General features: G+C 38.9%; 1 protein-coding gene across 2 annotated transcripts in view; it reads right to left on the reverse strand.

The window, feature by feature from the left end:
* LOC117322537 (N-chimaerin-like) overlaps nucleotides 1-24,908 on the reverse strand; it is a 94,395-nt gene that overhangs the window by 62,032 nt on the left and 7,455 nt on the right. For both annotated transcript variants that reach the window (XM_033877509.1, XM_033877508.1), the window contains exon 2: nucleotides 21,075-21,234. In XM_033877509.1, the coding sequence (XP_033733400.1) occupies nucleotides 21,075-21,159 (85 nt within the window). In that variant the 5' untranslated portion in view covers nucleotides 21,160-21,234. The remainder of the gene's footprint in view (nucleotides 1-21,074; nucleotides 21,235-24,908) is intronic.

The following is a 24,908-nucleotide window of genomic DNA, read 5'->3' on the forward strand; positions in this document are numbered from 1 at the left end:
CACATCACCTGTTATAGGAGACTGGACACATTAATGGTGACACATCACCTGTTATAGGAGACTGGACACATTAACGGTGACACATCACCTGTTATAGGAGACTGGACACATTAATGGTGACACATCATCTGTTATAGGAGACTGGACACATTAATGGTGACACATCGCCTGTTATAGGAGACTGGACACATTAATGGTGACACATCACCTGTTATAGGAGACTGGACACATTAATGGTGACACATCACCTGTTATAGGAGACTGGACACATTAATGGTGACACATCACCTGTATAGGAGACTGGACACATTAATGGTGACACATCACCTGTTATAGGAGACTGGACACATTAATGGTGACACATCACCTGTTATAGGAGACTGGACACATTAATGGTGACACATCACCTGTTATAGGAGACTGGACACATTAATGGTGACACATCATTGACTGGACGCATTCATGGTGACACATCACCTGTTATAGGAGACTGGACACACTAATGGTGACACATCACCTGTTATAGGAGACTGGACACATTAATGGTGACACATCACCTGTTATAGGAGACTGGACACATTACTGGTGACACATCACCTGTATAGGAGACTGGACACATTCATGGTGACACATCACCTGCTATAGGACACTGGACACATTGATGGTGACACATCACCTGTTATAGGAGACTGGACACATTAATGGTGACACATCACTGACTGGACACATTAATGGTGACACATCACCTGTTATAGGAGACTGGACACCTTAATGGTGACAATGATCACCTGTTATAGGACACTGGACACATTGATGGTGACACATCACCTGTATAGGAGACTGGACACATTAATGGTGACACATCACTGACTGGACATATTAATGGTGACACATCACCTGTTATAGGAGACTGGACACATTAATGGTGACACATCACCTGTCAGAGGAGACTGGACACATTAATGGTGACACATCACCTGTAATAGGAGACTGGACACATTGATGGTGACACATCACCTGTTATAGGAGACTGGACACATTAATGGTGACACATCACCTGTCAGAGGAGACTGGACACATTAATGGTGACACATCACCTGTTATAGGAGACTGGACACATTCATGGTGACACATCACCTGTTATAGGAGACTGGACACATTAATGGTGACACATCACCTGTTATAGGAGACTGGACACATTAATGGTGACACATCACCTGTCAGAGGAGACTGGACACATTAATGGTGACACATCACCTGTTATAGGAGACTGGACACATTAATGGTGACACATCACCTGTTATAGGAGACTGGACACATTAACGGTGACACATCACCTGTAAAGGAGACTGGACACATTAATGGTGACACATCACCTGTTATAGGAGACTGGACATATTAATGGTGACACATCACCTGTTATAGGAGACTGGACACATTAATGGTGACACATCACCTGTAAACGAGACTGGACACATTAATGGTGACACATCACCTGTAAAGGAGACTGGACACATTAATGGTGACACATCACCTGTTATAATAGGAGACTGGACACATTCATCGTGACACATCACCTGTTATAGGAGACTGGACACATTAACGGTGACACATCACCTGTTAGAGGAGACTGGACACATTAATGGTGACACATCACCTGTTATAGGAGACTGGACACATTAATGGTGACACATCACCTGTTATAGGAGACTGGACACATTAATGGTGACACATCACCTGTATAGGAGACTGGACACATTAATGGTGACACATCACCTGTTATAGGAGACTGGACACATTAATGGTGACACATCACCTGTTATAGGAGACTGGACACATTAATGGTGACACATCATTGACTGGACGCATTCATGGTGACACATCACCTGTTATAGGAGACTGGACACACTAATGGTGACACATCACCTGTTATAGGAGACTGGACACATTAATGGTGACACATCACCTGTTATAGGAGACTGGACACATTACTGGTGACACATCACCTGTATAGGAGACTGGACACATTCATGGTGACACATCACCTGCTATAGGACACTGGACACATTGATGGTGACACATCACCTGTTATAGGAGACTGGACACATTAATGGTGACACATCACTGACTGGACACATTAATGGTGACACATCACCTGTTATAGGAGACTGGACACCTTAATGGTGACAATGATCACCTGTTATAGGACACTGGACACATTGATGGTGACACATCACCTGTATAGGAGACTGGACACATTAATGGTGACACATCACTGACTGGACATATTAATGGTGACACATCACCTGTTATAGGAGACTGGACACATTAATGGTGACACATCACCTGTCAGAGGAGACTGGACACATTAATGGTGACACATCACCTGTAATAGGAGACTGGACACATTGATGGTGACACATCACCTGTTATAGGAGACTGGACACATTAATGGTGACACATCACCTGTCAGAGGAGACTGGACACATTAATGGTGACACATCACCTGTTATAGGAGACTGGACACATTCATGGTGACACATCACCTGTTATAGGAGACTGGACACATTAATGGTGACACATCACCTGTTATAGGAGACTGGACACATTAATGGTGACACATCACCTGTCAGAGGAGACTGGACACATTAATGGTGACACATCACCTGTTATAGGAGACTGGACACATTAATGGTGACACATCACCTGTTATAGGAGACTGGACACATTAACGGTGACACATCACCTGTAAAGGAGACTGGACACATTAATGGTGACACATCACCTGTTATAGGAGACTGGACATATTAATGGTGACACATCACCTGTTATAGGAGACTGGACACATTAATGGTGACACATCACCTGTAAACGAGACTGGACACATTAATGGTGACACATCACCTGTAAAGGAGACTGGACACATTAATGGTGACACATCACCTGTTATAATAGGAGACTGGACACATTCATCGTGACACATCACCTGTTATAGGAGACTGGACACATTAACGGTGACACATCACCTGTTAGAGGAGACTGGACACATTAATGGTGACACATCACCTGTATAGGAGACTGGACACATTAATGGTGACACATCACCTGCTATAGGACACTGGACACATTGATGGTGACACATCACCTGTTATAGGAGAATGGACACATTAATGGTGACACATCACTGACTGGACACATTAATGGTGACACATCACCTGTTATAGGAGACTGGACACATTCATGGTGACACATCACCTGTTATAGAAGACTGGACACATTAATGGTGACACATCACTGACTGGACATATTAATGGTGACACATCACCTGTTATAGGAGACTGGACACATTAATGGTGACACATCACCTGTTAGAGGAGACTGGACACATTAATGGTGACACATCACCTGTATAGGAGACTGGACACATTAATGGTGACACATCACCTGCTATAGGACACTGGACACATTGATGGTGACACATCACCTGTTATAGGAGAATGGACACATTAATGGTGACACATCACTGACTGGACACATTAATGGTGACACATCACCTGTTATAGGAGACTGGACACATTCATGGTGACACATCACCTGTTATAGGAGACTGGACACATTAATGGTGACACATCATCTGTTATAGGAGACTGGACACATTAATGGTGACACATCGCCTGTTATAGGAGACTGGACACATTAATGGTGACACATCACCTGTTATAGGAGACTGGACACATTAATGGTGACACATCACCTGTTATAGGAGACTGGACACATTAATGGTGACACATCACCTGTATAGGAGACTGGACACATTAATGGTGACACATCACCTGTTATAGGAGACTGGACACATTAATGGTGACACATCACCTGTTATAGGAGACTGGACACATTAATGGTGACACATCATTGACTGGACGCATTCATGGTGACACATCACCTGTTATAGGAGACTGGACACACTAATGGTGACACATCACCTGTTATAGGAGACTGGACACATTAATGGTGACACATCACCTGTTATAGGAGACTGGACACATTAATGGTGACACATCAACTGTATAGGAGACTGGACACATTCATGGTGACACATCACCTGCTATAGGACACTGGACACATTGATGGTGACACATCACCTGTTATAGGAGACTGGACACATTAATGGTGACACATCACTGACTGGACACATTAATGGTGACACATCACCTGTTATAGGAGACTGGACACCTTAATGGTGACACATCACCTGTATAGGAGACTGGACACATTAATGGTGACACATCACTGACTGGACATATTAATGGTGACACATTACCTGTTATAGGAGACTGGACACATTAATGGTGACACATCACCTGTCAGAGGAGACTGGACACATTAATGGTGACACATCACCTGTTATAGGAGACTGGACACATTGATGGTGACACATCACCTGTTATAGGAGACTGGACACATTAATGGTGACACATCACCTGTCAGAGGAGACTGGACACATTAATGGTGACACATCACCTGTTATAGGAGACTGGACACATTCATGGTGACACATCACCTGTCAGAGGAGACTGGACACATTAATGGTGACACATCACCTGTTATAGGAGACTGGACACATTAATGGTGACACATCACCTGTTATAGGAGACTGGACACATTAATGGTGACACATCACCTGTTATAGGAGACTGGACACATTAATGGTGACACATCACCTGCTATAGGAGACTGGACACATTCATGGTGACACATTACCTATTATAGGAGACTGGACACATTAATGGTGACACATCACCTGTTATAGGAGACTGGACACATTGGTGACACATCACCTGTTATAGGAGACTGGACACATTAATGGTGACACATCACCTGTAAAGGAGACTGGACACATTAATGGTGACACATCACCTGTTATAGGAGACTGGACATATTAATGGTGACACATCACCTGTTATAGGAGACTGGACACATTATTGGTGACACATCACCTGTAAACGAGACTGGACACATTAATGGTGACACATCACCTGTTATAGGAGACTGGACACATTGATGGTGACACATCACCTGTTATAGGAGACTGGACACATTAATGGTGACACATCACCTGTTATAGGAGACTGGACACATTAATGGTGACACATCACCTGTTATAGGAGACTGGACACATAAATGGTGACACATCACCTGTTATAGGAGACTGGACACATTAATGGTGACACATCACCTGTATAGGAGACTGGACACATTAATGGTGACACATCACCTGTTATAGGAGACTGGACACATTAATGGTGACACATCACCTGTTATAGGAGACTGGACACATTAACGGTGACACATCACCTGTAAGAGGAGACTGGACACATTAATGGTGACACATCACCTGTAAAGGAGACTGGACACATTAATGGTGACACATCACCTGTTATAATAGGAGACTGGACACATTAATGGTGACACATCACCTGTTATAGGAGACTGGACACATTAACGGTGACACATCACCTGTTATAGGAGACTGGACACCTTAATGGTGACACATCACCTGTATAGGAGACTGGACACATTAATGGTGACACATCACCTGCTATAGGACACTGGACACATTGATGGTGACACATCACCTGTTATAGGAGACTGGACACATTAATGGTGACACATCACCTGTTATAGGAGACTGGACACATTCATGGTGACACATCACCTGTTATAGGAGACTGGACACATTAATGGTGACACATCACCTGTTATAGGAGACTGGACACATTAATGGTGACACATCACCTGTCAGAGGAGACTGGACACATTAATGGTGACACATCACCTGTTAGAGGAGACTGGACACATTAATGGTGACACATCACCTGTTATAGGAGACTGGACACATTAACGGTGACACATCACCTGTAAAGGAGACTGGACACATTAATGGTGACACATCACCTGTTATAGGAGACTGGACATATTAATGGTGACACATCACCTGTTATAGGAGACTGGACACATTAATGGTGACACATCACCTGTTATAGGAGATTGGACACATTAATGGTGACACATCACCTGTTATAGGAGATTGGACACATTAATGGTGACACATCACCTGTAAACGAGACTGGACACATTAATGGTGACACATCACCTGTTATAGGAGACTGAACACATTCATGGTGACAATGATCACCTGTTATAGGAGACTGGACACATTAACGGTGACACATCACCTGTTAGAGGAGACTGGACACATTAATGGTGACACATCACCTGTAAAGGAGACTGGACACATTAACGGTGACACATCACCTGTTATAGGAGACTGGACACCTTAATGGTGACACATCACCTGTATAGGAGACTGGACACATTAATGGTGACACATCACCTGTTATAGGAGACTGGACACATTAATGGTGACACATAACCTGTTATAGGAGACTGGACACATTAATGGTGACACATCACCTGTTATAGGAGACTGGACACATTAATGGTGACACATCACCTGTTATAGGAGGCTGGACACAGTAATGGTGACACATCACCTGTTATAGGAGACTGGACACATTAATGGTGACACATCACTGACTGGACACATTAATGGTGACACATCACCTGTTATAGGAGACTGGACACATTGATGGTGACACATCACCTGTTATAGGAGACTGGACACATTGATGGTGACACATCACCTGTTATAGGAGACTGGACACATTAATGGTGACACATCACTGACTGGACACATTAATGGTGACACATCACCTGTTATAGGAGACTGGACACATTGATGGTGACACATCACCTGTTATAGGAGACTGGACACATTAATGGTGACACATCACCTGTTATAGGAGACTGGACACATTCATGGTGACACATCACCTGTTATAGGAGATTGGACACATTAATGGTGACACATCACCTGTTATAGGAGGCTGGACACAGTAATGGTGACACATCACCTGTTATAGGAGACTGGACACATTAATGGTGACACATCACTGACTGGACACATTAATGGTGACACATCACCTGTTATAGGAGACTGGACACATTGACGGTGACACATCACCTGTTATAGGAGACTGGACACATTAATGGTGACACATCACTGACTGGACACATTAATGGTGACACATCACCTGTTATAGGAGACTGGACACATTGATGGTGACACATCACCTGTTATAGGAGACTGGACACATTAATGGTGACACATCACCTGTTATAGGAGACTGGACACATTCATGGTGACACATCACCTGTTATAGGAGATTGGACACATTAATGGTGACACATCACCTGTAATAGGAGATTGGACACATTAATGGTGACACATCACCTGTAAACGAGACTGGACACATTAATGGTGACACATCACCTGTTATAGGAGACTGGACACGTTAATGGTGACACATCACTGACTGGACACAGTAATGGTGACACATCACCTGTTATAGGAGACTGAACACATTCATGGTGACACATCACTGACTGGACACATTAATGGTGACACATCACCTGTTATAGGAGACTGGACACATTGATGGTGACACATCACCTGTTATAGGAGACTGGACACATTAATGGTGACACATCACCTGTTATAGGAGACTGGACACATTCATGGTGACACATCACCTGTTATAGGAGATTGGACACATTAATGGTGACACATCACCTGTTATAGGAGACTGGACACATTAACGGTGACACATCACCTGTTAGAGGAGACTGGACACATTAATGGTGACACATCACCTGTAAAGGAGACTGGACACATTAACGGTGACACATCACCTGTTATAGGAGACTGGACACCTTAATGGTGACACATCACCTGTATAGGAGACTGGACACATTAATGGTGACACATCACCTGTTATAGGAGACTGGACACATTAATGGTGACACATCACCTGTATAGGAGACTGGACACATTAATGGTGACACATCACCTGTTATAGGAGACTGGACACATTAATGGTGACACATCACCTGTTATAGGAGACTGGACACGTTAATGGTGACACATAACCTGTTATAGGAGACTGGACACATTAATGGTGACACATCACCTGTTATAGGAGACTGGACACATTAATGGTGACACATCACCTGTTATAGGAGGCTGGACACAGTAATGGTGACACATCACCTGTTATAGGAGACTGGACACATTAATGGTGACACATCACTGACTGGACACATTGATGGTGACACATCACCTGTTATAGGAGACTGGACACATTAATGGTGACACATCACCTGTTATAGGAGACTGGACACATTGATGGTGACACATCACCTGTTATAGGAGACTGGACACATTAATGGTGACACATCACTGACTGGACACATTAATGGTGACACATCACCTGTTATAGGAGACTGGACACATTGATGGTGACACATCACCTGTTATAGGAGACTGGACACATTAATGGTGACACATCACCTGTTATAGGAGACTGGACACATTCATGGTGACACATCACCTGTTATAGGAGACTGGACACATTAATGGTGACACATCACCTGTTATAGGAGGCTGGACACAGTAATGGTGACACATCACCTGTTATAGGAGACTGGACACATTAATGGTGACACATCACTGACTGGACACATTAATGGTGACACATCACCTGTTATAGGAGACTGGACACATTGACGGTGACACATCACCTGTTATAGGAGACTGGACACATTAATGGTGACACATCACTGACTGGACACATTAATGGTGACACATCACCTGTTATAGGAGACTGGACACATTGATGGTGACACATCACCTGTTATAGGAGACTGGACACATTAATGGTGACACATCACCTGTTATAGGAGACTGGACACATTCATGGTGACACATCACCTGTTATAGGAGATTGGACACATTAATGGTGACACATCACCTGTTATAGGAGGCTGGACACAGTAATGGTGACACATCACCTGTTATAGGAGACTGGACATATTAATGGTGACACATCACTGACTGGACACATTAATGGTGACACATCACCTGTCAGAGGAGACTGGACACATTAATGGTGACACATCACCTGTTAGAGGAGACTTGACACATTAATGGTGACACATCACCTGTTATAGGAGACTGGACACATTAACGGTGACACATCACCTGTTATAAGAGACTGGACACATTAATGGTTTACCAACTTGACAGGTATTGCCAAACTAACAAGAATGGCCAGCCTGAACAGAATAACAATAACAAATCACTTTCATCTTCAAATCACATCTATCCCTAACCCTATAATAATTGCAGGAAACACTGGGTTACTAGGGAAAATACATAAAAGGGAACGTTCCAATCAGCAGAATCAGATCAAAGATGCCCTAACAAAGCTATAATCTGACATAAGAGATGTGCATTCTGTTTACAAATTTCCATAACTCCACAAATTTCATTCATTCAAAGAGAGACAAACATTCAGACCAGCATGTTCCATCAGTTTAACAGAATTGATCACCTTACAATAATCTGGTTTGGGAGAAATCTAATTAACAAGAATTAACAAGAAAGAATGGTGTTTATTCAACTGAGCTTTGCTGTTAAGGCATTGAATGTGCAGAAATTAACAGTAGGATCTTAGCTCCTTCTAATGAATGATTGCCTTAGTCCTACAAATGATTGACCTCTAATGAATGATTGTTTTAGTCCTACAAATGACTGACCTCTAATGAATGATTGTCTTAGTCCTACAAATGATTGACCTCTAATGAATGATTGTCTTAGTCCTACAAATGACTGACCTCTAATGAATGATTGTCTTAGTCCTACAAATGATTGACCTCTAATGAATGATTGTCTTAGTCCTACAAATGACTGACCTCTAATGAATGATTGTCTTAGTCCTACAAATGACTGACCTCTAATGAATGATTGTCTTAGTCCTACAAATGACTGACCTCTAATGAATGATCGTCTTAGTCCTACAAATGATTGACCTCTAATGAATGATTGTCTTAGTCCTACAAATGACTGACCTCTAATGAATGATTGTTTTAGTCCTACAAATGACTGACCTCTAATGAATGATCGTCTTAGTCCTACAAATGACTGATCTATTCTCTACTTCTCCCTTCTTTCACCTTTTTCTTAATTCATTATAATCATTTGAAAGCAAGAGGAACCTACATATAAAGTCTAAGAAACACCCTGTACCTTCTGAGAAATATTCACAGTAAATTTCAAAATTGCAAAACTGTTAAAAAACATTCTGTTTGACAACCATTTTCTTTTCCAGATCGGACTCAAAAATCAATGTGTACAGGTAATGTCCAAGGGAATGGGTAAAGATATAGGGATACATATAAAGATATACAAGTGAAGTTTGAGAAATATCCTTACAGACTAGTACTACTTCCCCAAAAATAGTGAAAACAAGAATTGTTTACCGACAGATAACAGACATTTTAGTGACCATGAAGGCAAGGTGATTTGAATGGCACCATCTGATGATAATGGGCTTAAAAGGAAATGAATTATTTGTAACATATGTATATACCAAACATCCACATTATAATGAAATTATAAGCTTAGCTTAGAACACAGTTACACTGATCATAACAACCAGCCTGAGGATAATCTATCAAAGTGTTGTAAAAACTGATAATAAAAAACAGCTTCTGTTTTATCTGTAGGTTGATCCTGACAGTGACATTTGTGACACTGTAAGAAAGCTTCATCTCGAATAACAAACAATGTCTAATGACAAGCTTCTGTAACAGTTATAATCTAACGAGACTGGAGAAAAACCAAGTCTCTCTGCATAAACAGCAGCCTGGCATGGACTTCCACAGAAATAAGTCAGCTTCCAGGAGTCTGGACTTTCACAGGAATAAGTCAGTTTCCAGGAGTCTCGACTTTCACAGGAGTAAGTCATAAGTCAGCGTCCAGCAGCCTGGACTTTCACAGGAATAAGTCATAAGTCAGCGTCCAGCAGCCTGGACTTCCACAGGAGTAAGTCATAAGTCAGCGTCCAGTAGCCTGGACTTTCACAGGAATAAGTCAGCATCCAGCAGCCTGGACTTTCACAGGAATAAGTCAGCGTCCAGCAGCCTGGACTTTCACAGGAATAAGTCAGCGTCCAGCAGCCTGGACTTTCACAAGAATAAGTCATAAGTCAGCGTCCAGCAGTCTGGACTTCCACAGGAATAAGTCAGCGTCCAGCAGCCTGGACTTTCACAGGAATAAGTCAGCGTCCAGCAGCCTGGACCTCAATAGGAGTAATTATGTCATAAGTCAGCGTCCAGCAGCCTGGACTTTCACAGGAATAAGTCAGTTTCCAGGAGTCTGGACTTTCACAGGAATAAGTCATAAGTCAGCGTCCAGCAGCCTGGACTTTCACAGGAATAAGTCAGCGTCCAGCAGCCTTGACTTCCACAGGAGTAAGTCATAAGTCAGCGTCCAGCAGCCTGGACCTCAACAGGAGTAAGTCATAAGTCAGCGTCTTAAACAGCCTGGACTTTCACAGGAATAAGTCATAAGTCTGCGTCCAGCAGCCTGGACTTTCACAGGAATAAGTCAGCGTCCAGAAGCCTGGACTTTCACAGGAATAAGTCATAAGTCTGCGTCCAGCAGTCTGCACTTTCACAGGAATAGGTCAGCGTCCAGCAGTCTGGACCTCAACAGGAGTAAGTCATAAGTCAGCGTCCAGCAGCCTGGACCTCAATCTGGACCTCAACAGGTATAACTCCCACATACGAAGGGGGACAACTCCTGGCAAACTGTGTCAGTATCTATTTTTGTTTAATTTTCCTAACACTTCTAGAATTAATCAGAAATATCTTATCATCCTGTGGTTATGCTCAACATTTTCTGCAATCATTTAACTGCCTGAAACCTTCTGAAAAGTCACCCCACACCCCCCAACTGCCCCAGAATAGGTCTGTGTTACTCAACAAGCCAAACCTTAGTGAGAATCTGCACTCCTAAACTACTGGAACATTATCAAACCAATTTGCTCACTTCCTCATTCCCTGCCAATTAGGTCAGTCATTATATATATACACTCACACATCATCAAGAGTGTATATATAGTCAGCTAAGATATCTCTTCGACATAAATAGATAACAAGCCCATGGGTCATAATGGTCACCTGTCAGAGTTCTAATATATTTAAGTCTATTTGACCCCTTTTAGTCCTGGGGAGCCATTTAAGGTCATAAAATTAACCAATGCTGGTGAAGCACCCTACGGCCCTTCATCTTTGAAGAGTATTTGATTCTATCATATCTGGATCTTGAGAAGAAAATCTAAAATTTGACATTTCAGTCAATTTGACACTTTTTGCCCAACACTCAGCCTACAGGGGTGGGGACCACATATTTCAAAATTCTGGTTGACCATTGGCCATAGAAGGTTTGTGCAAAATTTTACTGAAAGTGGTTCAGGGTTTTTTCTAAGGAGAAGTCAAAACTGTAAAATGTTCATGAACTAATCATCATGATATATGTACCGTATTTGACCTAATAAGGGCGCAGGGTGCGGGTAATTGACAGTGGGGGCGCCCTTATTAAGATTAATTATTCTGAAGTTTGATGAAACAGACTATACCTTATAGCAGAATACCCAAGGCTGTGGAAACGGTAAAATATTCAGTCATAAAAATATTCCAGATGAAGATATCTATTCATTATCATATATTAAGCTTATAAACATCACTTGAATATTCCTGTAAACTTGTAAACTATGCCAGCTGATCTTTAGAGAACGTGTGTTCCACCATTTATGTTCAAATGGAACTCTTTTGTGTTCTATTTATAGACACAGGTGATTTCCCAGATCATATCAGACATCGTTTTCTTTGACCAAATAATTGATTTACAATGTCTTTTACTAGCTTTCTGTTCTGAACAAATGTTATTTATCAACAAGAATGAAGTCTTTTACTTTATCTTCAAATAAAGATGGTAAGTTATTATTTGTATGTGTGTTTAGTTTCGGGTGCTCTTTGCACTGACATGTCATCTGTAGGAATAGACGAAATGTGGCGAAAACTTGTGTTTCAGTTACTTAATTTGCTGAAGAAAATTGAACACATAAAGTAGCAAAATATTTATTATGAATTATTACTTTTGAACACTATTTTGACACTCAGTCAAAGATTCATTTCCTTGAAAAAAAGGTAGGGGTGCCCTTATTAGGGCAGGTGCCCTTATTAGGTCAAATACGGTATGATGCAAGGGCAGCACCATGATGGACAAAAGGCAATCCCAATCTAGGCAACTTCAATTCCCAGGTGATGTAAAAATTATATAACAATCAAATCAAAGTCAACACTAAACAGTTTGAGTTATGTATTTTCTATTTGATTAATATACACCTATTTCAACACCTGTTGAGTGTTAATTCTTTTTTTCATGAAATTAATTTTTCCCAAACAACAAGTATTTTGTAGTAATAGCCTATTATTGCATTCAAACAAGAGCTGAGGAGGTTTGAAAAGTAATTGTCCCATCTGACAAGAAGCTGGCCTTTCACAGTTACTAGGACAAGTCACTTCCCAGAATGCAGCTGGTAATTATAAACAAGAGGCCCAAGGGCCTTAACGGTCATCTGACTCCAAATTAAAGACCCTTATACCATTGTAGTATGCATTCTCTGTAGCGAATATAGTGGCAGTGTTTGCCATGGTGGCCATCTTGGAATTTAGACCAACCCGAAAAATAACAACACTTGATCACGACTATCTCAAGATCATTCCTGGTAAGTTACAGCTGAATCCCACTCGTAGAATTTGAGAAGTTTGAAATAGGTGTTGTTCAGGAAAACCATGATTGCACAATCATGTTACAAAATGGCCTCTGTGACTGCCATGTCAAAGTTTTTACAAGGCCAAAAAACAACAACACTTTGTTGGCTCTCCTTCTTTAACATCCTCACCAATTTTCAGCTCAATGGCACCAGTGGAACTGGAGAAGAAGTTTTAAATGTGTTTCTAACATGGCTGCCATGGCGGTCATCTTGGATTTCTGACCGACCTGAAAAATAACAACACTTCCTCAGGATCATCCCAGGATCATTTCAGGCAAGTTTCAGCTCAGTCTCACCAGTGGAACTTGAGAAGAAGTTTCAAATGTGTTTTCAAAATGGCGGCTGTGGCGGCCATCTTGGATTTCAGACTGACCCAAAAAATAACAACACTTGGTCAGGACCATCCTAGCATCATTTCAGGCAAGTTTCAGCTCAATCCCACTATTGGAATTTGAGAAGAAGTTTGAAATGTGAAAAGTTTACGCACGACGCACACCGCACGGCATATGACGACGGACAAAGCATGATGGGTCAGATGACCTAATAACCATTTATATTGCTACGTAGACTGAACCAATTTATATTGCTACGTAGACTGAACCAATTTATATTGCTACGTAGACTGAACCAATTTATATTGCTACGACTAGACTGAACCAATGTATATTGCTACATAGACTGAACCAATTTATATTGCTACATAGACTGAACCAATTTATATTGTTACATAGACTGAAACAATTTATATTGCTACGTATACTGAACCAATTTATATTGCTACGTAGACTGAACCAATTTATATTGCTACGTATACTGAACCAATTTATATTGCTACGTAGACTGAACCAATTTATATTGCTACGTAGACTGAACCAATTTATATTGCTACGTAGACTGAACCAATTTATATTGTTACATATACTGAACCAATTTATATTGCTACGTAGACTGAACCAATTTATATTGCTACGTAGACTGAACCAATTTATATTGCTACGTAGACTGAACCAATTTATATTGCTACGTAGACTGAACCAATTTATATTGTTACATAGACTGAAACAATCAGTACAAATTGTCTTTTTTTTAAAGACATTTAAGGGCACTTTTTACTGCTGCACTTATACAATTACAACATGCATGTCCTTAAGCTTTTTGACTTGGAGTGTATCTTATTTAGTTAATGTCTGTGAGTGTGTCCATCTCTGTGATAACCTTGTGTTCACAATATCTCATGACCCCCTGGACCATAGCATCATAGATCTGCCATTAAGGTTTAATCATAGAGAAGAGTCAGAATAAAATTACTTGACAAAATTTCAGTCAAAGCTCAGAAGAATAAGTTATACACCCCTGGGCCAAATCCTCAAGACATGCCCCTCAGCACACTTGACAATTTACTATGCATGGCCTTATTTCACTAGTTACAATTTGTAGGTCAGCATGCACTGGTAACTAACAGTTACATATGCTTGGCCTTGGATTAGCAGCTCTACTGTCAGAAGCAATAACATATTAGTAACACACAGCTGCCAGGGGGTCCAGCCTTTCAAAGTCAAGGTCACTTGTACTACAAAACTTCTGACATATCTAAAATCTTGTTTAAGGTTATGTCAATGGTGTTACAAGATTTAGTGTGCTGTGTGGGGGGTCTATATGTGGAGAGATCACATCACACATCAATGATTGATGTTACGGCACAACTATGACACTCTGACTCTGATTATTATCTCATACCATCTCATTCCACTCTCTATACTTCACAATTCATCAAACATGCTTAAGTTATACATTTTTTTTTTCATGACTGACAATCCTAATTTTATAACATAAGGAACTTGGTTCTGTCTCCCATGTGATGTAGTCAGAGACAAGACATATGTGTTACTTTTCTGGTGGCGTCAACATTTGTGTTCAACTCCAAACTCACTAAACCTATCTTATAGATAGAGTAATATAACTGACTGAGACTTAAACAATTACCCTTGGACATTGCTCCCTAGTGGTGTCATGGTAAAGAGTTGGTGTATCTATACAACAATTACCCTTGGACATTGCTCCCTAGTGGTGTCATGGTAAAGAGTTGGTGTATCTATACAATAATTACCTGTGGACATTTCTCCCTAGTGGTGTCATGGTAAAGAGTTGGTATATCTAGTAGGATACAACAATTACCCTTTGACATTGCTCCCTAGTGGTGTCATGGTAAAGAGTTGGTGTATCTATAAAGCTATACAACAATTACCCTTGGACATTGCTCCCTAGTGGTGTCATGGTAAAGAGTTGGTGTATCTAGTAGGATACAACAATTACCCTTTGACATTGTGCCCTAGTGGTGTCATGGTAAAGAGTTGGTGTATCTATAAAGCTATACAACAATTACCCTTGGACATTGCTCCCTAGTGGTGTCATGGTAAAGAGTTGGTGTATCTAGTAGGATACAACAATTACCCTTTGACATTGCTCCCTAGTGGTGTCATGGTAAAGAGTTGGTGTATCTAGTAGGATACAACAATTACCCTTGGACATTGCTCCCTAGTGGTGTCATGGTAAAGAGTTGGTGTATCTATAAAGCTATACAACAATTACCCTTGGACATTGCTCCCTAGTGGTGTCATGGTAAAGAGTTGGTGTATCTTGTAGGATACAACAATTACCCTTTGACATTGTGCCCTAGTGGTGTCATGGTAAAGAGTTGGTGTATCTATAAAGCTATACAACAATTACCCTTGGACATTGCTCCCTAGTGGTGTCATGGTAAAGAGTTGGTGTATCTAGTAGGATACAACAATTACCCTTTGACATTGTGCCCTAGTGGTGTCATGGTAAAGAGTTGGTGTATCTATACAACAATTACCCTTGGACATTGCTCCCTAGTGGTGTCATGGTAAAGAGTTGGTGTATCTAGTAGGATACAACAATTACCCTTGGACATTGCTCCCTAGTGGTGTCATGGTAAAGAGTTGGTGTACCTAGTAGGATACAACAATTACCCTTGGACATTGCTCCCTAGTGGTGTCATGGTAAAGAGTTGGTGTACCTAGTAGGATACAACAATTACCCTTGGACATTGCTCCCTAGTGGTGTCATGGTAAAGAGTTGGTGTATCTAGTAGCTATAGGATACAACAATTACCCTTGGACATTGCTCCCTAGTGGTGTCGTGATAAAAAGTTGGTGTATCTAGTAGGATACAACAATTACCCTTGGACATTGCTCCCTAGTGGTGTCATGGTAAAGAGTTGGTGTATCTAGTAGGATACAACAATTACCCTTGGACATTGCTCCCTAGTGGTGTCATGGTAAAGAGTTGGTGTATCTAGTAGGATACAACAATTACCCTTGGACATTGCTCCCTAGTGGTGTCGTGATAAAAAGTTGTATATAAATATGTATACATTGCAACCTATTTTAAAACTTCTATTGGCCAAGTTTATTATTATATAATGTTCACAGTGCTGATATCTACATTTCATCTGTTATATTGGCCAAGTTTATCATTTTATAATTTTCACAGTGCTGATATCTACATTTCATCTGTTATATTGGCCAAGTTTATCATTTTATAATTTTCAGTGTTGATATCCACATTTCATCTGTTATATTGGCCAAGTTTATCATTTTATAATTTTCTGTGTTGATATCCACATTTCATCTGTTATATTGGCCAAGTTTATCATTTTATGATTTTCAGTGTTGATATCCACATTAATATTTCATCTGTTATATTGGCCAAGTTTATCATTTTATAATTTTCAGTGCTGATATCTACATTTCATCTGTTATATTGGCCAAGTTTATCATTTTATAATTTTCTGTGTTGATATCTACATTTCATTTGTTATATTGGCCAAGTTTATCATTTTATAATTTTCAGTGTTGATATCTACATTTCATCTGTTATATTGGCCAAGTTTATCATTTTATAATTTTCAGTGTTGATATCTACATTTCATCTGTTATATTGGCCAAGTTTATCATTTTATAATTTTCAGTGCTGATATCCACATTTCATCTGTTATATTGGCCAAGTTTATCATTTTATAATTTTCAGTGTTGATATCCACATTTCATCTGTTATATTGGCCAAGTTTATCATTTTATAATTTTCAGTGTTGATATCTACATTTCATCTGTTATATTGGCCAAGTTTATCATTTTATAATTTTCAGTGCTGATATCCACATTTCATCTGTTATATTGGCCAAGTTTATCATTTTACAAAGATCCTGAGTTGATATTTTACAAAGATCCTGAGTTGATATTTTACAAAGATCCTGAGTTGATTATTTTACAAAGATCCTGAGTTGATATTTTACAAAGATCCTGAGTTTATTATTTTACAAAGATCCTGAGTTTATTATTTTACAAAGATCCTGAGTTGATATTTTACAAAGATCCTGAGTTTATTATTTTACAAAGATCCTGAGTTGATATCCACATTTAGGTCGGATGCTTTATCTTGTCTACATGTTTAACCTCCTAGATATATCTAATTGTACTTACATCAACCTATGACCTTGATCCCTGTCAGTTGCCCCCTCCCCCCATACCAACATCTGCACACATTGAACTGACAGGATGAGGGCATTCGTGGAGTCATGCAGTCCTGTCTTACCTGGACAAGGCTGTGTTTATCTAGTTAGTTATTTAATGTGTCAAATTGACCATTCGTTGGGATATTAGGACTAGCATTGTTTGCTTGACCTTGACCTTGTAGACTGCCCATGCTAAAAATAGTTCTCCCTTGCCTTACCGTCAGCAAACTTACAAAATCTGTAGTCTACAATCAGACCAGGCATTTGCCCTATTTCTGCTCTTGTATGCAATATATGCATTTCTTTTTGAAAAGGTCCAGAAAAGCCAACCCTGACAAAATTCCTACAGAATATATATATAAATATATGGTCAACTTTAACAAACATGAATGGAGTGATTCTAATATTTTAATAGTGAAAAGTTTTCTTGACTTGAAGTCCCCTAAATTCTTGATTATTTTACATATCTGATTAACAAAATAGACCCATGGCCTTATCAGTCACTTGAGTTCTATACTGATAGATGATGTTTTCCTTTTAATAGTAGATTTTACACAACTCATGTTTGTGACCTTGAAAATCCATCAAGGTCATTCATTTGAACAACAATGAACAGCCCTTCATTGCCACAAGCTATTGGTCGAATATTACACGTCTGGGCCTCTCGGTTATTAAACCCAATACGTAAAATGTTTATGGAAACACAGCAGACAGAACGTGTTTAGAATAAGTCACTTCATACTTTGTCTCAGGAGATCTAATAAGCATATATGGCACAAACAATGTTGATAATATTTTTGAAATCAAAGGGCCAAATGCCCTGAGAAACGTCAGGGTCTGAGGTCATATAATAATAAATTTAAAATTGGATTTTATAGTCAGACAGCTACATTTGTATCAGATGAAATATGTCTTAATCTGGTTATTCCTATTCTATAAATATTCAAAAAAAGATATATAACATATTTATCTGCTGACAACTTTCCAATAGCTGAGTATAGTTTTTTCCCTATTTCTTTAATGCTTGTGGAAGATTATTGATACATTTCTGAATTAGTAAAGCTGCTTGTAAATTATGAAAAAAAAAATCAACTGAAGGACAATTCGGTCTATTAACAGTTACATTTGCAACCAGAGAAAAAATCCAAGATGTACACAGCCTAAGCTTTTCATTTATACTTATAAGATGTTAATTAAGCCTAGCAAACATCTATTTTATGACCCCTAGTAACATCGAAAATGCAAATATTTTAACTCTGATAGAAAACTGCAGTCGCACTGTTGGCCACGCTGTCTGACGAAACATATATAGGCATACAGTTTTGACAAACAAGACGCCCGAAGTACATCAGTCTTGGATCATAATCGTTAGATTTTTTTCAAATAAACAAGTAATAATCTTATTTGATAAAATCCTCACGAAAAACAGCAATGTAGTTTGTTAAAACTTGCCTTCAATTCCTGTTGATATTTCTTGCGTATTCTAGCGACATATAAATAAATATGAAACTGAACAGTCGGTGTTTAGTTACATTAGACATAATCACCATTTTGGCCGATTAGTGATAATCACGTGATTAGTCACGTGACAGCTGATCTGAAGTTATCCCGTGGAATGTTTGGCTGCAAAGCTATTTATAGAATTGTAAACATTTGACTACGTATACATATAAACACAGTTGGTTTTAGGCGTATATGAAATATTCCTGCATATGAACTCAGGATGAACATATGAGTCTAAGACATGTGGATAGTTTCTCAGTGGACGCATGTAAATTTCCATCAGTGTTTCCACGACGATCAAATTTTTTACTTTCGTTTTCAACGCAGGATTGAGACAGAACCATGTAATCCTACGCCAACAAAATTGCATATACTGGTGAGGAAAAGGTTTATATTTATAATTCAAAATAGTCTACAACATCAAACATTCATATTTCATTTTAAATAATTGCAGTAAACACGGAACCATCAGTTAAATCGTGTCAATAATTGCTGTCAAAATAGGAACTATATTAGGCTGCGGATGTATATCATTTGTATTACAGAAAACAGAAGTTGTTAGCCGGAAACAAAAGTGTGACTAACAAAATTTACCCACCACGACTAAAACGGCAGGTGCCAAAGGCATCCTGACGTTGAAAAGCAAATCTCTCCAATTCAACCCTAATATCTATTCAGGTGGTGAGATCACATGTTTTAAAAATAAATACTTTCATAATGTTCACGAACATCAATAGACTTGTAACTGATATTGAACTGGTTATCCATTTTATTGATTTTCTAGAAGTTGCATATACTCTCCCTCTTCAACAATATTTCCCACACAGCAAATGGAAATCTTATACTACACTTTTGTATATCAATATACATAATGAAATCTATAAAATCATTTACAATACATGACATTATACATTTATAATGTCAACACTTACTTACCTGTCTGTAATCTTACATCCTGTACATCTTAGATACTGCCTCTGCTGAGTGACATCATTATAACAAAGTTTTCTGTTTTTAGAATGTACTATATTCCAGCTATGACTATAAATTTATTGTAATGGAGCAATCTAAATACCCTGCAACACAATAGTCCCGAGACAAGATTTACACTGAAATATGAAATAGTAATAATATCAAAAGATAAGTGATATTATTATGTACTATAATGGATCACACTGTATCAACAGCTGGTAAATCCACCAGCATTACCAAACCTGCTAGTTCATACTCACAGTGATATGTCATGTTGTAGTAACGGGACTTTGTTTGTCTTCCTTTTTCTTTGTTGGATGACATGATGTCATCATGGTGGGTCATTCCCCACCAATGAAGAGTTATCTCCCTTGAAGGCCAACCGTGTTAAACAAATATCTCACACATGATTAATCCGTTCTGAAAATAATAAATAAAACATGGTTTTAAGTTCCTTACAGTCGATGAATTATCTCATATTCAAGCTGTCAGCAGACCTAACACCATTAAACACCACTAGATATCTAACATGTCTAGATATCATAATCATGTAAACACAGTGACACAAATCAAACTGATAGGCAGTTCATTTTTAACTTCCTTTTTCAACAATTAAGGCCTAATCTGGCTCTTTTAAACTTGCACAATAAACATACCTGAAATTCCCTATCTATATTGTTGGGCTGCTGGGTTTTTAATGTTTAATGCCCTCATCACATTCAGGTGAAATACAGATTTCTTAATTTAAGGAAAAATTTATAGAATTATACTGGAATGTCATGTCACAGGCACATTGCCACAAATCTCTCAGTACATATGCACATTGCCATGAATCTCTCAGTCCATTTTACCAAAATGTCATGCCACAGGAACATTGCCACAATATCTCTCAGTCCATTATACTGAAATATCATGTCACAGGAACATTGCCACGATATCTCTCAGTCCATTATACTGAAATGTCATGCCACAGGAACATTGCCACGATATCTCAGTCCATTATACTGAAATATCATGTCACAGGAACATTGCCACAATATCTCTCAGTCCATTATACTGAAATGTCATGCCACAGGAACATTGCCACGATATCTCAGTCCATTATACTGAAATATCATGTCACAGGAACATTGCCACAATATCTCTCAGTCCATTATACTGAAATGTCATGCCACAGGCACATTGCCACAATATCTCTCAGTCCATTATACTGAAATGTCATGCCACAGGAACATTGCCACAATATCTCTCAGTCCATTATACTGAAATGTCATGCCACAATATCTCTCAGTCCATTATACTGAAATGTCATGCCACAGGCGCATTGCCACAATATCTCTCAGTCCATTATACTGAAATGTCATGCCACAATATCTCTCAGTCCATTATACTGAAATGTCATGCCACAGGCACATTGCCACGATATGGCTTCTATTCTACTAGGATTATGGAACATTGTATATTTATAAAGTGACATTGGGATGGACCACTGATATTTCATTGTTTATCAGTCATGGGCGATCATGGGGCATCAACTACCTATGCCATATGACTGTCACAGCCATGGGGATAGAACCCAAAACTTTCATCATGATCATTGTCACTGCTCAGCTTTAAGGGTCAAAAGTGAGGCATTGTCAAAAAAGATATTAGATTTAGAAGGGGAAATTTATAGATGAAGATCCTAAATTTACTTCCTTCTCTATCAAGCATGCAAATGGGATTCGCATGTACAATTCTGATGCACTACCTGCAGAGATAATTATTGTTCGGTTGAAATCAAGTGATAAATACAAATTCTGTAAGGGACAGTGACCATCAATATTTCATGCTAGTTATGCCCTACAGAATGAGACATTAATCATGGAATATATATCATGTGAGGCTTACTGTAAGTCATCAACTTTTACATGGTCTGGGTCACAGCCAGCCTGTTGTAGTATACTATTTATTTCCAGATTGGATTTTAATTCTAAACTTGTCTCAATTGTATCAGAAATTGAATTTAATACATGTATGTTATAAACTTATGATAGGTAAAATATAGCTCTATAAATTGATTTATAACAAATATTAAAGACAGGTCTATATTATAATTCGAGTATTAATTTAAGTCAAAAGGTTTTTTACGTTGTGATTTATATCTTATATTACCTCCAATGAGGAGTTCTCTATGAATATGTGTAATATTTAATCAACAATCAACAGTTTATAATAACAGAGTTTGAATCTATCAAAATTTTAAGAATAATTGGTCCCATTATAAATATATACCAATATATATATATATATATACCATATCAAATAAGAGGCCCAATGGGCCTGTATCACTCAAATGGTATTCACTTCTTGGATGACTTTAACAAACTTGACCCCTGTGACCTTGAATTCAGTCATTGTGTGCTTATCTCCCTTAGTGAACTTTTATTGTGTGCTTATCTCCCTTAGTGAACTTTCATTGTGTGCTTATCTCTCCTTGTGAAATTTCCTTGTGTTATTATCTCCCCTGGTGAACTTTCATTGTTTGTTTATCTCCCCTAGTGAACTTTCATTGTTTGTTTATCTCCCCTAGTGAACTTTCATTGTTTGTTTATCTCCCCTAGTAAACTTTCATTGTTTGTTTATCTCCCCTAGTGAACTTTCATTATGTGTTTATCTCCCCTAGTGAACTTTCATTATGTGTTTATCTCCCCTAGTGAACTTTCATTATGTGTTTATCTCCCCTAGTGAACTTTCATTATGTGTTTATCTCCCCTAGTGAACTTTCATTGTTTGTTTATCTCCCCTAGTGAACTTTCCTGGTGTTATTATCTCTCCTTGTGAACTTTCATTGTTTGTTTATCTCCCCTTGTGAACTTTCATTGTTTGTTTATCTCCCCTAGTGAACTTTCATTGTTTGTTTATCTCCCCTGGTGAACTTTCATTGTTTATCTCCCCTAGTGAACTTTCATTGTGTTAATATCTCCCCTAGTTAACATTCATATTTAACCACAGTGTCACCATCTGAATTAATTATCCTCATTATTATAACTCCTCATATTATCCTAATGCTAAACAATCAAAGCATCACTGTTAGCATTACCTCTGAATTCCCTCACATCATCCTAACAAAGCGTCACTGTTAGCATTACCTCTGAATTCCCTCACTATTTGATCCCTTGTATGTTACAGTCCCCTTTGTATAAGTAATATGAGTGATATGGATTTGACTAAACTTGAGACCATGTGGAACTTAATCTAATTGATCATGACAGTGTTTATGTGTGTCTGTCCTCTCCTATGGAGTGATTCACTGATAAATATGACAACATGGATCTTGCTCTGTTAATCCGTAGCAGTTCCCCTGGTGTGAACCAATACCACAGCTATGAGGTGAACATGCAGAGATGATATCTGGGAAAAACTGATGATTCATATATTTTGTTATACAGCTATGAGAATCTACTAAACTTTGTATATACCCATGTGGTGTGGTGTGAGGCTGTGGAGAACAATATTACATGTAATGGTGATTGTCACGCTACAATAGTTACCAATAACACTGTCACAGCATCAAAGACAACTGGCCTCATTAAATCAGGAGATAAAAAAATTTATTCCTATGGCAACAATTGTTCTTTTTTTCAAAACAGCCCCTGGCTAAAAATACAATCTCAAAAGAAGCAGAGCATGCCAACATATCATTATAATGCATATCACAATTACATCTTTCATAGAAAACTCTTGTTATTTGAATGAATGTCAATTGATGTCAGTCTTCCCTTACCAAGAGCAGCTAGGTAAAAAAGATTCACTTACATAAGAAATGTATTTGGATGGAATCTTGAATTGATATATTTTTTTTTCAATAAGGATTTATTACAATTATAAATGCCATTATCAACTAAGTAACACTAAAAAAAATTGTTTACCTCATAGTGTATGGGAAAGTAGCATATAGTATGTATGGCAAAATTATTAATTAGTGGAAATAATAAACAATATCAAAAAATCAGTAAATTGTGAAATAATAGTTTTTGTTTGACACCTGAATGCCTTTGGCTGACTAACAGATGCCTATAATAGTTTTGCTGTGTGGGCCAGGCAATCAACCA

The sequence above is a fragment of the Pecten maximus genome, chromosome 2 (genome assembly GCF_902652985.1).
Source record: "Pecten maximus chromosome 2, xPecMax1.1, whole genome shotgun sequence".
Classification (NCBI taxonomy): Eukaryota; Metazoa; Mollusca; class Bivalvia; order Pectinida; family Pectinidae; genus Pecten; species Pecten maximus.